The 16,032-nt window shown below is 31.5% G+C and overlaps 1 protein-coding gene across 1 annotated transcript in view; it reads left to right on the forward strand.

The window, feature by feature from the left end:
- Window positions 1-16,032, forward strand: part of LOC111045655 (legumain) — a 40,772-nt gene that overhangs the window by 18,386 nt on the left and 6,354 nt on the right. The window contains 6 exon segments of the mRNA XM_039433648.1: window positions 279-360; window positions 1,103-1,188; window positions 2,905-2,998; window positions 3,000-3,047; window positions 5,033-5,102; window positions 7,127-7,245. Of these exon segments, the coding sequence (XP_039289582.1) occupies window positions 279-360; window positions 1,103-1,188; window positions 2,905-2,998; window positions 3,000-3,047; window positions 5,033-5,102; window positions 7,127-7,245 (499 nt within the window).

A 16,032-nucleotide genomic window follows, 5' to 3' on the forward strand; every position in this document is an offset into this window, starting at 1 on the left:
TTTAAATGTGTAAATGTCAAGTCATCCTGTATCAAAGTTAGTTGACAGACGTCTGTCTACTAACGTTGATCCTGTATCACTTTATATTTTTCAAGGCTCATATGCACCATCTTAGGTGCAAATATTTACTAACTGAATCTACTAATCTGCTGATTGATTTGTTACATTTTCAGTGATAGTTTACTCAAAAACTGAAGATATAATTTAACTTAATTTTTAGGTTTGTAATATTTTTTAACTTTTACAATATTCCTCATTATTTGTTGATTTTTTTCCAGTAACGTATATCCTGGTAAAATATACAATAAACCTGGTGGGCCCGATGTCTATAAAGGAGTACCTAAAGACTATACTCTGAACGTAAGTAATGATAATAATTATTTTTACTCATTTATTACCCAACAAGTAAGAGTAACTTACTCTTGTGTCCTCCTTAGAGCCCGATATTTTTTTATAAACTTGCATAATCATACTATAAAAATGGGATTTCCTCAAAGAAAATGAATACTGTAATTTCCTTTTCAAAATCTTGTTTCAAGATTTCATATGCCTTCGAGTTGGAATTTCGCAAATTTTTGAAAAAACTATCTAATAATAATAATAATTTTTATTAAAATTTTTCTCACATTACATGAATGATAGGTTTTACAAAAAGAATTAATCATTATATCATCTTATATCTATCATACATTAAGTGAGAATCTATTAAGATTTCCCATTATAATTTTGTGGCTACCCCATGAAGCTAATTTTAGCATATATTGGGGCATTGTACATACTCAGAGATATTTTTGCAAGATTTATTTAATAATAATAATAATATTAGGTTTTGTTATTAGATAGTTAGACCTAACGTAAATAGTTTATGTAGCTGTTTTAAATGAAAATTACAAGGAGTTCCAATTGTTTGATTACATTTTTAATGTATATCTGAAAATAATTTGTACTTATCAGATTGATTATTCATCCATGAGATTCAGAAATGTTCGATTTTTATGCTACATCAAACCACAATTTCGTGGAGCTTTATAACATTATTTAATCAATTTTATAGATCATTTTATATTTACCAATGTTGATATATTATTTTCTAACTTCACAGGACGTCAACCCAACAAATTTCATAAATATTCTGAAAGGAAATAAGGAGGCTCTGGCGGGAATTGGATCGGGAAGAGTTATTGAGAGGTAAATAATTTTTCTTTTTTTAATTTTACTGAGGTAAATCAATAATAATTTTCCTCATTCTATTAGTTATCACTGATAATAGTCGTGTCTGACCCCATTAAAGTAGCAGCTCAGTCTTTCCAATGACGTATTTATCAATTTTGTTATCTTTAATGGCAAGTTCCTATTTTTTTTGTTCGCATTTCGTGCCTTTTCCAACTTCACAACAAAACCAATTATCATCATTGAGAAGTAATGATAAAATTTATCAATGATAAATTCATCAAATTGTATTTCTGACTAATAGTTTTTCCTTGAATCTTATCGTCTAATCGATATGACTAGGATTTGCCATTCACTTATCCCCTCTCCCATTTTTCCTTTGACTCGAAAATATCTTGAAATCCAATGATTCACATCCACTGTTTTCATCCTTCCAATATATAACTTTTTTGATTCAGTATTACTGTATTTTCTATAATCTTCTCTCGCTTTATTCTCAAACCGTCTACATTGATCTATTTGTATTATCCTATTATAGTAAGCGAGCAATTTCTGTATATATTTTTATATTTGGTTGTTTATATTTATTTATGGTTATTTATGTCCAACGTATCTCTTTAAACGGCTCTAACGATTCTTACGAAATTTGGAACATAGTAGGTTTATGGTGTAAAAATTCGATTGCACTAGGTCTCATCACTAGGGAAACTCGCTGAACGACATTAAAAGGATAATTCATCCTTGGAAAAACAGCTGAGACTTTCGTTGTTTGTGGCTAATTAAAAAGTGAGTAAGAGAGTGCGTTTGTGGAAAATCAAAATATCTCATCCCCGAAATCGTAAGCTGACGTATAGCCAGCTGTAAAATATAAACACGATCATTTTAAAGAATTATTGTGTTCTGTTTATCAGTAAATAAAAATAACGAGCGAAGCTCGGTGCCCCGATATTTCTAAATGATTTCTAATACTTTACTATACATTCTGATCGGGACTGAAGCTCTGAACTCTGGAAGTAATTCAAATATTTAGATTAATTTATTCATAACTAAGTACATCACGTGATAAATAAAATCAAATGTATAAGTGTGTAAAACGGTTGCTTTGATCAGTGGATTTTAGTTGAACATTTGATTTAAACCTTAATATTCGAGAACGAATCCATTTCAAATTCAATGCAATCGGCACTACCCTGCTATTACCATATTTTATAGATAGAGAATATAGATCATCCTACTATGATTGCTTTGTATTTAAGTGTTGATGGAAGATCAAGGTGATCAACACCTGGAAAAAATCAACTGACCTGGTTGGTCTAGTTGTCAGGAGCGTTACAAATGTCAGTCTGCTTGCTAGCATCACCCGGTTCGTGGGTTTGAATCCTGCCGGTGGCATGGACGTTTGATCATCTCATCAAATCACCTACGCACTTTATTTTACCCTTGTACAGATAGGAACTTGTGTGGGCATCATACGCAATATAGATAAGATAAGATAAGATATCTTTAATTGCTAATAAACATATACAAGATATAGAAAGGTAGTTTAATGTTCATTTATCTCAGTATTTCAGTACTTAACCTATTTCGGACAATGTGTAACCTTATCTAAATTTGGGAGAGGATTAGCACAAGGTTACCTTATTTTTTCTCTCCCTGTCACTTTTGATGATGTACTTTTTGTTTGAATCAATAAAGTAGATAAATCTAATATTAAATTGTTTGCGTTTTTCACAGCGGACCCAACGATCATATTTTTGTGAACTTTGTTGACCATGGAGGTCCTGGTGTTTTATACTTTCCCACCAATGAAGAACTGATGGCTGATGAGTTTGATCTCAAACATAACACAAATGGCTAACAACAAACAATTCGAAAAGGTAATCAACTACTCCGATACCGCTTCGCTGTAGAGAGTTCCACCTTATAATGACAGTATTTGATTAAAATAGGTGTTTCTATCCTTGTCTATCATTCGACAAAGCAGATAGCGCTAGCCTGTTCTAGTTTCGCAACGTTTCCAGATTGTTTTTTACTCAATATAAAATCATTCCTGATCATTTTCATATGATTTGTAATTGTATTAACAAATAAATAAATAAAATTTAAAAAATGAATGTATATAATATATATAATAATTAACAAGATATTAATCTCAATTATGAAAAATTACTATTTAATCGTTGAAAAATCTCTTGACGAATAAGATGTAATAATTGTTCAATCATTTTAAACAAGAATGAACTTTCAATAGTAGTCTACATCAGATAGGTATCAGCTGTCTTCTATAGAAGGCAATTGCAAGGCAGAGAATCGGCAACGCTCTTCCCCTATCTTTCTTCACTGTCATTATTATGTGGTCTTCACTATATACTCATATAGAGACATGAAGGACTAACTTATTTAATTGACCGAGCGAAGTGAGGTCTAGGATTCAAGCCGACGGTTTGGCATTTCTCTTAATGTTTAAATGTTTATATGTTGCACATTTACGGCGAAACGCGGTAAAAGATTTTCATGAAATTTGACAGTTATGTTCCGTTTTAAATTGCGCGTCGACGTATACACAAGGTTTTTGGAAATTTTGCATTTCAAGGATAGTATAAAAGGAAAAAAGAGCCTCCTTCATACGTAAATATTAGAGTAAAAATCAGCCTATAGAATTATTCATCATAAAACAGTTGTCGAGTTGACTATAAATTGCATTCCATGACGCATGCAATTCAATATCTCAATGTAACTTGGTAAAAAATTAACAGCTGTGTAGACTATAAATTGCATGCCTCATTGAATGCAATTTTTATGCACTATTAAATAGGATGCAAAGAACTTATAACAGCTCGTCTGGGCGCCTAGATGTCTTCTGGTTTTCTCACGCTAAATTCCGGAAAGCGTTATATGATAATTAAACCTTGTGTAAGCATGATCTGATCAAATAAACAGTTAGTGTATCAGTGTGGATGTGCTTATGGTTTGGGACGTCGTTATAATTGCGCGAGGTCTACTGTTCACAGAACTAATAGTACAGAATTATTTTGCAATATCATTTTGATACTGAAATAAAACTCAATTTCGTATTTGATTAGTTTTATTCACTTCAAACCTGAGTTTCAAACTTTCAATGGTCATCACATTACGTCATCATGAGCGTTGAAACTTGAGTTTTATTTTACAAAAATTGAATAGGAAAGACATATTCTGTTTTTATTTCATGTTTCATCACAATATCCTCTATAAGAGGGGATTATTTCATACAATTTTATCTAACTTTACGCTCCATGATCATTTCTTAGTCATTCTTTGTCAATTACTAATTATTGTTAGTTACCTTATCATTTGTGTAATTATAACTGACACATGTGTTTTTTCATTCCCAATATTTTACTTACAGCCTAATTATTTCATACAATTTTATCTAACTTTACTCTACATTATCAATTCTTAGTCATTCTTTGTCAATTACTCATTATTGTTAGTTCACCTTATCATTGTGTAATTAAAACACACCCCTTTATTTTTTCATTCCCAATATTTGACTTGCAGCCTATTATTTGAATTATTACTAGGATCATCGAAATCATATACAAACATCAGTGCACCATCATCACTGTGCTATTAATTTTTCAAAATTACATCCTAAACCGATTTAATTTATTTATTTATGGAGATAGTAGGTCACCCCTTATATTATGTCTCCTTCACAAACACAGAAATATATAAACATGCACTGTAAACATAAAATGGAAGTAAAATTTTGCAAAAATGAGTCACTTTTAAAACTTAAAAAGTAATGTGTCTTATAGTATGTACTTCCAGATCATCTGAACATTCCATGACTAATGATATAATTTATTCTTATTTGCAGCTTGTACTGTACGTCGAGGCTTGTTACTCAGGTTCAATGTTCCAAAATCTATTGAAAGATGACCTAAATGGTGAGTAGAGTTTTCACTGTCAAATCGTAAATTGTCAGCAAACTCTGAAAAGTTTAATAAATTTAACGTTTAAATTAATGTTTAATCATTTATAAGTAGGAATAATTATTATTATTAAACGAAAATCAAAACTATAAGTAGGAGTTATAGTAGAAAGGTAGGCGCACATAGATCGTCATCGGACGGACGGCACGCATCGGACGGATCGTACTTTTTTTAGGTGCTGCGCACACTAGTCGTCATATAAGTGATGGATAGCAGTAGTTAAGAAGAAGTGATAATTGTTACTTGTTTGTTAGCCGAAGATGAAGTAGAGGTACGGCGAAGAAGGAAGAGAAAACGAAAAATGTGGATCCATAGAATTAATCAGAAAAAGATAGAATACGAAGAATTTAATCATGTTTCCTGATTTAATTGAAGACGAAGTAAATTTTTTTTAGCTACTTCCGCATGTCGCAAGTAATGTTTTTTGAGGTTTTGAATGTCCTCAGACAACATATAGTTAAGCTGAACACCACTTATCGCCGTGTGATTGAGCCATTGAGTCATTAAATCCGAACGGAGCCGTCGGCTTCAATGCTCCTCTCATGATTCGTGACGGCATTTCCGATCTACAATGCGTACGATGCGGATAGGTATGCGCACTCCAATCGAAAGCAATGCATAAAATCTAATCGTCCTATGCGTGCCGTCAGTCCGATGGTGATCTGTGTGCGCCTACCTGTCTGTATAGTAGGAGTTAACTATGTGTAACCTTATCTAAATTTGGGAGAGGAATAGCTCAAGGTTAACTTATTTTTTTCTCTTCCTATCATTTTGATGATGTACTTATTGTATCAATCAATAAAGAATAAAGAGTTTTAGGTAAGAGAAAGTTGGTTTAAATTTGTTTTCTTCTATCGAAACTTTATTTTTCTACAAGTTCATGGTAAACATTCTAATATTTTAAAGTACTAGTTAGTTTACTTGTAACGTTTTTTTTTGTAAACCATTATTGTTGTATAATTGTTTGAGCTATTGTTCTTCATGATGATATCTGTTATATACTCCCTTTATGAGGATATTAATAATTCTGTAGAGAAATAAGTCTTTCATAATCCGTAAATAAAGAAATAACTTTAAATATCAAGTTTTTGAAATCTGCTTTACACGATCAATGCTCCTTAGTCAATACACTACCATAGTTCATAGTTAGACCAATAGTAATTATGCCTAATAGTAATAACTTGCTTCATGTTAGTCTCACAAGTGCAATAAGTAGTTTCTCAATTTTCAAAATGATTACATTTAGGAGAATACTCTATTCATTTGCAAATTGTCAGTTTACAAAATGATTATAATTTAGGGAAAAACTTTATTTCGCTGTATTCCACAACAGTTTTCATATTATAAGGGCTTCAAGGATTGTGTATTTAATTACATTTAATAATATTTTATCAAAATGTTTATTGTTTGGATCTACAGTAGATTCAGGGTGTTTCGAAAAGAATGACCCAACTGTAAACAGTTATATCTATTTTTAAAAATGGTGTACACAAACTAATTTTACACAAAATACTCAAGTTTATGATGATGTATTATAAGTGTTCTATGTGCCCTCATTTTGAGGCTCGGACGACATCTACACGGTAGCCAAATTCATCCCAGACTGTTCACAAGATGTCTTTTGGGACTGTAACTACTACATCAGTTATCCTGGTTTTTAGCTCCTCAATATCAAGTGCTAAGGGAGGAACATGAACACGATCTTTAATGTATCCCCACAGGAAAAAAATCACACAGTGTTATGTTAGGGGATCGTGGAGGCCAGGAATGCGTAGCCAAGTCTTGCGATATTACTGTACTGACAAAAATAAATTAGCCAAATTGTTTAAACATGACTCTATAGTTTTAATAGGACGGACACAAGAAAATGGCGCTTCTCTCAGTTATTGAACTGATTTCAATACAATTTAATATCTCGTTGAAACTATTGATTTAACAATGTATTTTCAATGATAATAATGATTGTATTTGTTGTGCAGTTTTTGTCACAACTGCCGCTGATCCATATGAATCGTCATACGCTTGCTATCAGGATGACAGCCTCGGAACTTATCTGGGTGATGTGTTCAGTGTCAACTGGATGGAAGATACAGAACAGGTCAGTAGCAATTAGTAATAGGTTTTAGTTTTCATGCCTGTTGCTCTATCCCAATTATATTCATATGATCTATTATTGTATCCACAAATAAATGAATATCGGTATCATTCTTAAACCTCCTAGCTTCAATGTAGTTTGTTCAGTGAATTCCGAAGAAGAAATGCTAGTCTGTATCAGAATCAGATCAAATAAATCTGTATCCACAATAGTTATGTGTGCAACTAGTGCGCAAAGTGCCTCTTAGCTGCACCAGAAGAAACGTTTACGCACGAGCCGTAGGCGAGTGCGGAATGATGGTTTCTTGAGTGCAGCAAAGAAACTTTGTGCACGTATTGCACATTAAATTTTTCTTACAGTTACCATAGAATGTGAAAAGTCAGTAATAGACGGTGAACATGTCCTATACCAAATAAAATGTTTTTGCAAATCTCAAGTATTTTTAATGCTGATAATAAATATTGCAACCATCCCACAACAGAATTATTTCAAATTTAGTCTGAATGACAATAGAATGGATATTATAAAGTTATATGAGATTCAAATTATAATAATACTTTATCTACAAGAAGTCATCAGCAAATGGCCATATCACTTGTCTGGATAATATATGTATTTATATATAGTCACCCGTGACTAACAGTTTAATATTCTCCTATCCGAAAACACAAAAGTTATGCAGCAAAACTTTGCTTATACTTAAACGGTGCCCATTAATTTGTTTTATTGATTAATTAATTTGTCTTTGCGATCAAAGCTGTAAGCTTATGTTTTAATTTTTCTATTAATGTAAATAAAAAAGTTAAGTTATCAGGCCCAGGACTGATCAAGCATTAGGCTAGTGATCAGCCCTCAGGACAGACTTCTAACCTGACCATTCTATGAAATTTTTATGTGTACTTTTTATTCCAGTTCCAAATATTCTCAATTTTGAGTCTGAATGATATATTGTACAGTGATATACACAATTAGTGTAAAAATATAGTTTCAGCTTTTTTTCTTGTAAATACATTAGTAAACGCTTTCTGCTTTTCTGACCAATCGCCCAGTAGTCGCATGAAATGTATAATTAAGTTTATAGGCCTACTGCATTATTTAAAACGTGATTAAATTATATTGTATAGACATTACATTTACCTGAAATGCTGAACTTCAATCATTCAAGTCACTGTTGAGTAATAAACAATATATTGTAAATCCAGTGTTTTTGATTACAGTATTCAATAACATCATCTATTCTGTGTTCTGTTTCTAATTCATCAACAGAATTCATTGATGTTGTTCGAAAATGTGAGTAGAGATGTTTTCGGGGATTTGAAAACCGGAACTGAATAACTTTTTTGAAGTGTAAATATTTATGTTTCAAACCTAATGGATACCTACATTATTGTTTTGAAAATATAACCTCAGTACGGTATCAGTTATAAGAGTAACCTAACCACAAAAGTAAATAAAGATATAAAAATACTTGATTCCTTGATCATAAAATTGGTCGATAAATGTTTCCAATGTCTTCCAGTTAAAACTATAGGCATCTCACACATAAAAAATCGTTCATGATAACTTGAATAGAAATAAAATACTGATATTGAATTCTATCAAAACTTCTTGTTTATTTACTGTTTGTTATTCAATATCTCACGGTAATAATCAGCTGTTTTACAAAAATTTCCAGCCAGCAACATATTCAGTGCCGTGCTACCAATTTTTCCTAAATCGGTTGGATAGCATTTCACACCTATTAACCTAAGGATAGTTATTGGCTCCAATGTAATAGATTCTTGGTAAACTATGAATGGATCTATCACCTATGAATGAGAACTCCAATTTTCAGAGCAAATGAACTTATAATCTTCAGATGAATTTTGGCAATATACTACACAAATACACAAAGAACAATATCTTACAAGCCTAAGCATCTAAAGTCACTACGAGCTAAATACTTATCCAGTTTATATAGTTGAAAAACAGTGGCTATTGGCTTGTATACACAATAAACAATATATAGACAAAATAGAACACTATAAACTGTTTAAAACTCAACTTAAAACATTAATAAATTCACTTAAACAGAAAAATATTCAGAGAGCACAAATTACAACACACATAGCCAGCCATAAGTTTCAGAGCGAGGGAACAGGAAAAACCTAGCTACCAGGAACAGAGCAAAGCTTCTTCAGTGTCGATGTTACAGACACGTCACCACAAAAATTATAAATTACAAGTTTAGAATTCACATTTTATATTTGTTCTCAATAAAACTTTATTTTGAAACTATTATTTAAATTTTTATATATCATCTCTATTTAAATAAACCATTTATCTTTTTAATTCTGTCAACCCAGCCTTGGTGACACCATGGAATATGCAACACAATCATTTACAATAAATTCTCAGTCAAAAAGTTGTCCGTAATCGATGACTCTGATATTTACTATAAAGTTTTATAGATCTCGAATTGAAGATTCGATTCCAATCGAGAAAAAATGTAATATTACAAATACCCCCCTCTTGACATAAAAAAATTTTACTGTTTGAAAATTGTTGAAATTAATTTGAGAACAGTAACAATTTTTTCTATATGTCAACTATAATTGAAAATTATTATAAAATTTCATCAATAGCATTTGTTATATGTTTCCAAACAATATTTCAAAGTATCAAAACTACTTTTGATTTAGCTTTATAATTTAAAGGAAAATATCTCGACTGAAAGTTTAATATAAAAAGAATAGTTTTTTGAAATTGCACATAAATTTAATAGATAGAAAAATTCAATTTTTATTGCATAAAAAAAAATTTAGTATGTTGAATAAAAAATTATTATTATTATTTTTTATTTTTTTTTTAAATGAATTGTTGAATTGTTACATTTAATTTTCACATAAAATTTCAATAAATCAAAAAATGTTCATTTCTTTCACTATTGACACGGTTGATTTTATCGATGCACATTTTGGAAAACAGTCCGTTAAGGCACTCAGTATGATTTTCAGTTAAGTGTGACTCCAGTGTGATGACGTTAGTGTTGGGCTGATCCGAATACTCGTAGTGTTGGGCTGATACTTGTAGTCGACTGATGCATATCAAACTCCATACAGGTGACATCTCAGTTAGCATTGCCTCATGCTTGTAGTAGACGGCTGCATACCAAACTCGATACAGAGTCACGTAAATTTTGTATCATATTTGTAATTATACAATGTACATTTCAGGCTTGAAATGACAATGTAATTCGTTTTTTGGAAATGAGATAGACGCTGCATACAGGATTAATTTAGGTGAGGATTAATTTAGGTAAGGTTTGGTTTTTAGATATTTTCAGCTTTCAAGGTTTAGAGTTCTGCATACAGGAATAATTTAGGAGAGGATTTTTGAATCAATTCTTTCATGATACTGTGACTGTTATTCTGAATTCAAAGTTGCGAATGTGAACATGGATGGCAATTACCTCCATGTAATGTAATAGTGTTGAAGTTTGAGATACAAGGTCAGCAATAAGCGTTGGCGTTGTCATTGGCGTATGCTTTGGTGTCGGCATTGGCATCGGCGTTGATATTAGCATTGGCATCAGCATTGGCGCAGGCATTGGCATCGGCGCAGGCATCGGCGTAGATTTTGGCATTGGCATCAGCATTGGCGCAGGCATTGGCATCGGCGCAGTTATTGGCATCGGCGCAGGCATTGGCGTAGTTATTGGCGTAGATATTGACATCAGAGCAGATGTTGGCGTAGTTATTGGTGTAGATATTAGTGTAGATATTGGCGTAGTTATTGGCATTGGTATTGGTGTAGGCATCAGCGTAGATATTGGTGTAGATATTGGCGTAGTTATTAGTGTAGGCATCAGCGTAGATATTGGTGTAGATATTGACATCAGAGCAGATATTGGCGTAGTTATTGGTGTAGGCATCAGCGTAGATATTGGTGTAGATATTGACATCAGAGCAGATATTGGCGTAGTTATTGGTGTAGGCATCAGCGTAGATTTTGGCGTAGTTATTGGTGTAGATATTGGCGTAGATGAGTCACACTAGTTCGAAAATCACCCAAATGTTCTTAACACTCTTCATGACGTTCACTTGTTGCTGATTTCGAGATTCACGTGATAATTATTTCAATGTTAATGTCCGTGTTGTACCTGTTATCTTAAAATGCTTATAAACTAAAAGGAAAATTTTGATTAGGCTATCAATACAATCTAATACACATGAAAATTATTTCTAAGTATATTATCAATATAAAATTGAAATTTGTTAACATCTTATTATACAGTCAGCAATACATAAATTGTGAAATTTGGAGATATCAATTACAAATTTTAATGGAAAAAATAATTTAATTTCCATCTATTCATTGTTCAAATATTTTATAAAGAGCAAATTATTCAATATTATTAATCATCGTTTGTTGGATACTACAGTTTATTTCGACTTTTCAATGTTCTAAACACAAACTACATTTCATGACAAAACTTTACTATCAATCATTAAACAAGAAATCATTCAAAACATCAATAATACTTTGCTTCAAAGGCAATCAATATTCATAAGTAAACAGCATCTATGGCAATCAACATTATTAATTATTATTTTGCATCTATGGCAATCAACATAAGTAATCAACACAAAAAATATTATCTCATTACTGCCTCTCTAAGTCATAACCTCTGTTATTCCTTCTTTAGGCAATAATGGGTTTCCATCTCAAAAAACAATCACATACCAGCAAAATTCTAATCAACAAACCCCACTAAAAATTCTACACACACTCAGCATCCATTTCAAACGATAATCAATCATATCAAAATTTATATAACAACAGTTTAAAAAAAAAAAAAATAGAAAAAGACATCAATTACAAAAACTTTAGAGAAATTTTTAACCTTTAACTCATTTCAATTGATAATATAACAAAACGTTTTTATTCAATGAAAACATTATTATTCAAGTTAACTTTCATAATACATCTCATATATATGGCTACACAATTCATTAATACTTTCAAATTTTGAAGTTTATTTATTATAACAAAAGAATTTATTACATAAGAATAGATTTCAGCATGTTCTAAATTGAACCATTCATTTTTTAGATAATTCATAATTTAAAGACTGTATAGTAAATACAAACATTTCAAAATTACAGTACAAAGATGATCAAGATGGATAATGGGTAAATAAGTTCCCTAAAAAATACAAACAAGAGAAAAAGAAAATTGGGTAAATAAATTTCCTAAATAATACAAAGAAGAAAGATTAATTAGAGTCTATCCTACATGTCAGTACTGAACTTTCATAAGGAAGTATATTTAATAAAATATACTGAAAATGAGAAAATGGGACATAATTTGCTCTGAAAAACCTAATTACCTAATATGATACCTAAAAAAAATAGACATAATTAAAATATGTAATACATGATGAAAACATATACCGCAAGCAAACAATTATTTACACTACAATGGATAGATTTTAGAAAAGTTAAGTTTTATCAACTATTTAAAGATTAGGAAAATAAGCTACTATTTTAACTTCCAAAATTATTTCAGAAGAATACAAATTTAAATGACTATGGACAAGATTGGTTAAGATATGCATCATAGAAGAATTTTACTGAACATTACACAAAGACAGGAAAGAATCGAAATTTGAAAAGATTAAGGGCCAAGAAAAATAGGCTACAGGAAAGAAAAAAGACACAATTATGGACTCTCACCATACACTGCGTAGCGATTATGCTATTCTGAATCCCGGCATAACACAGGATTCCTAATCATTGTGTGCTGGGGAATACCCTTTCATCATGTGATTCACAGTCATCATTTTGTAAATAAGCAACTTGAAACAACCTTTGAATACTAACACATCAATGGTACTTTGTGTTTTGTTTTCTTCAAGAACATAATTTTATTCATGGGTTCATTTGTTTCAACAAAGCCATTTTGCTTACAAAAGTTAGTCATGTTCACTTCAGAATGCATTGCATACACCTTTTCAATTTTCAGTTGAAGGTTGAATTCATCAACTTGATTCAAAGCAAGATTCATTTTGTTTACATTGTTCCTAACCTCTACAGAAACCTGTCTCATGTAAACATTCACTTTACTTACTGTTTTCCTAACTATCAATTTCGCAATACTATTTTCTTTACTGTTGACTTTCAATAAAGACAACTCCCTACCTACTACATTACTCAATACTACTATCTCATTAGGATTTACTTTTTCAAAAACATTAACTAGGCCTACATTCTTCAAGAACATAATTTTATTCATGGGTTCATTTGTTTCAACAAAGCCATTTTGCTTACAAAAGTTAGTCATGTTCACTTCAGAATGCATTGCATACACCTTTTCAATTTTCAGTTGAAGGTTGAATTCATCAACTTGATTCAAAGCAAGATTCATTTTGTTTACATTGTTCCTAACCTCTACAGAAACCTGTCTCATGTAAACATTCACTTTACTTACTGTTTTCCTAACTATCAATTTCGCAATACTATTTTCTTTACTGTTGACTTTCAATAAAGACAACTCCCTACCTACTACATTACTCAATACTACTATCTCATTAGGATTTACTTTTTCAAAAACATTAACTAGGCCTACATTATCTGAAACTTGAACTAATTGATCATGTATCTCAACACTACTATCATCCTGCTTCAATTTGTTTCCATCTTCATGATTATCAATCAATGTTTCATGTGCATCTTTCAATAGAAGGTTTATACTAACCTGCTCTAGTCTTATGCTAGCAAATTCTTGCTTCATATCATCAAACCTAGCACTTTGATCTTGTTTCAAATCATCAATCTTAGCATTTTGCTTATCAAACTTAGCATTTTGCTCATCAAATCTAGCATTTAGCTCATCAAACCTAGCATTTTGCTCATCAAACTTTTGTGTTAAGAATGCTATAAGATTCAGATCATTTTTAATGTTTGCCATTTTGCTAGTCTGCACAGATAATATATTCATTAGGACTTGATCTCTCTTGAACCGACCTCCCATTCAGCAGTATACCATTCATAACCTATCAAGATATCTATCCTACCAATAATTTTTTATAACCAGGGATTTCATAGTGTACCATTTGGGACATATTTATTTTGTAATTTGGTCCCACCAGGGGTACCATTTGCCATGCTACCAATTTTTCCTAAATCGGTTGGATAGCATTTCACACCTATTAACCTAAGGATAGTTATCAGCTCCAACGTAATAGATTCTTGGTAAACTATGAATGGATCTATCACCTATGAATGAGAAATCCAATTTTCAGAGCAAATGAACTTATAGTCTTCAGATGAATTTTGGCAATATACTACACAAATACACAAAGAACAATATCTTACAAGCCTAAGCATCTAAAGTCACTACGAGCTAAATACTTATCCAGTTTATATAGTTGAAAAACAGTGGCTATTGGCTTGTATACACAATAAACAATATATAGACAAAATAGAACACTATAAACTGTTTAAAACTCAACTTAAAACATTAATAAATTCACTTAAACAGAAAAATATTCAGAGAGCACAAATTACAACACACATAGCCAGCCATAAGTTTCAGAGAGAGGGAACAGGAAAAACCTAGCTACCAGGAACAGAGCAAAGCTTCTTCAGTGTCGATGTTACAGACACGTCACCACAAAAATTATAAATTACAAGTTTAGAATTCACATTTTATATTTGTTCTCAATAAAACTTTATTTTGAAACTATTATTTTAAATTTTTATATATCATCTCTATTTAAATAAACCATTTATCTTTTTAATTCTGTCAACCCAGCCTCGGTGACACCATGGAATATGCAACACAATCATTTACGATAAATTCTCAGTCAAAAAGTTGTCCGTAATCGATGACTCTGATATTTACTATAAAGTTTTATAGATCTCGAATTGAAGATTTGATTCCAATCGAGAAAAAATGTAATATTACATCAGGTTTACCAACATTTCTTTTACTTTGCCGCACTCTACCGTCATAAAGCGTGTTAACTATTTTGTGTTGTTATGTTGCAAATTTGGAGTGCGACAAAGTTTTTGATGCACTCAAATCTACATTCCCGCACTGGGTGTGGGAATAAGGTATTTTGCGTACTATAATTGATGCGGGAATGAGCAGTTGGAGAGTGACTGTAGGAAAAATAAAATATACGTCTGCAGGTATTATTGAAATACAGAGTGTTTGAAAAAGAACTTCCTAGTTTTAGGTATAAATTTAATGTGTAAATTAATGGAAAACTCCAACAAGTACATACAATGAACGAGAGAATCTTCAAGTTTTGTTCAACATCAATACACTTCAACATGGGATCCATTTGTTGCCCTGCACACGTCGAGACGATATTCAAGCTCTCGCCATGTATTCACCAACAACATATCAGGTGGAACTGTCCCAACCGCCGTGGCGATTCTTTCCCGTAAATGTTTTATGTCTCGGATTTTTTTACTGTACACAACATTTTTTATGTCTCCCCAGAAGAAAAAGTCCAGATGAGTTTAGTCCGGGCTTCGTGATGGCCAAGCAATTGGGCGAGCTCTAAGTCTAATTAGTCAATGAGTAAATTATAATATATGCAACACCAGCATTATATTCAATTAATATTTTGTAAAAGTTTATTTTGAGTCACTCTACTTTTAAGATATGTCCACAGAGCTGTAAAGAATTTGAGTCATAAATATAGATTAAATAATGGAATTAATTCATTATTAATGGTACTCCATGAATATTCTTAACGAGCAGCTGTTACCCGTGCTCCGCAAAGGTTTGTCAACA

This window comes from Nilaparvata lugens, chromosome 7 (assembly GCF_014356525.2).
Source record: "Nilaparvata lugens isolate BPH chromosome 7, ASM1435652v1, whole genome shotgun sequence".
In the NCBI taxonomy this organism is placed as follows: domain Eukaryota; kingdom Metazoa; phylum Arthropoda; class Insecta; order Hemiptera; family Delphacidae; genus Nilaparvata; species Nilaparvata lugens.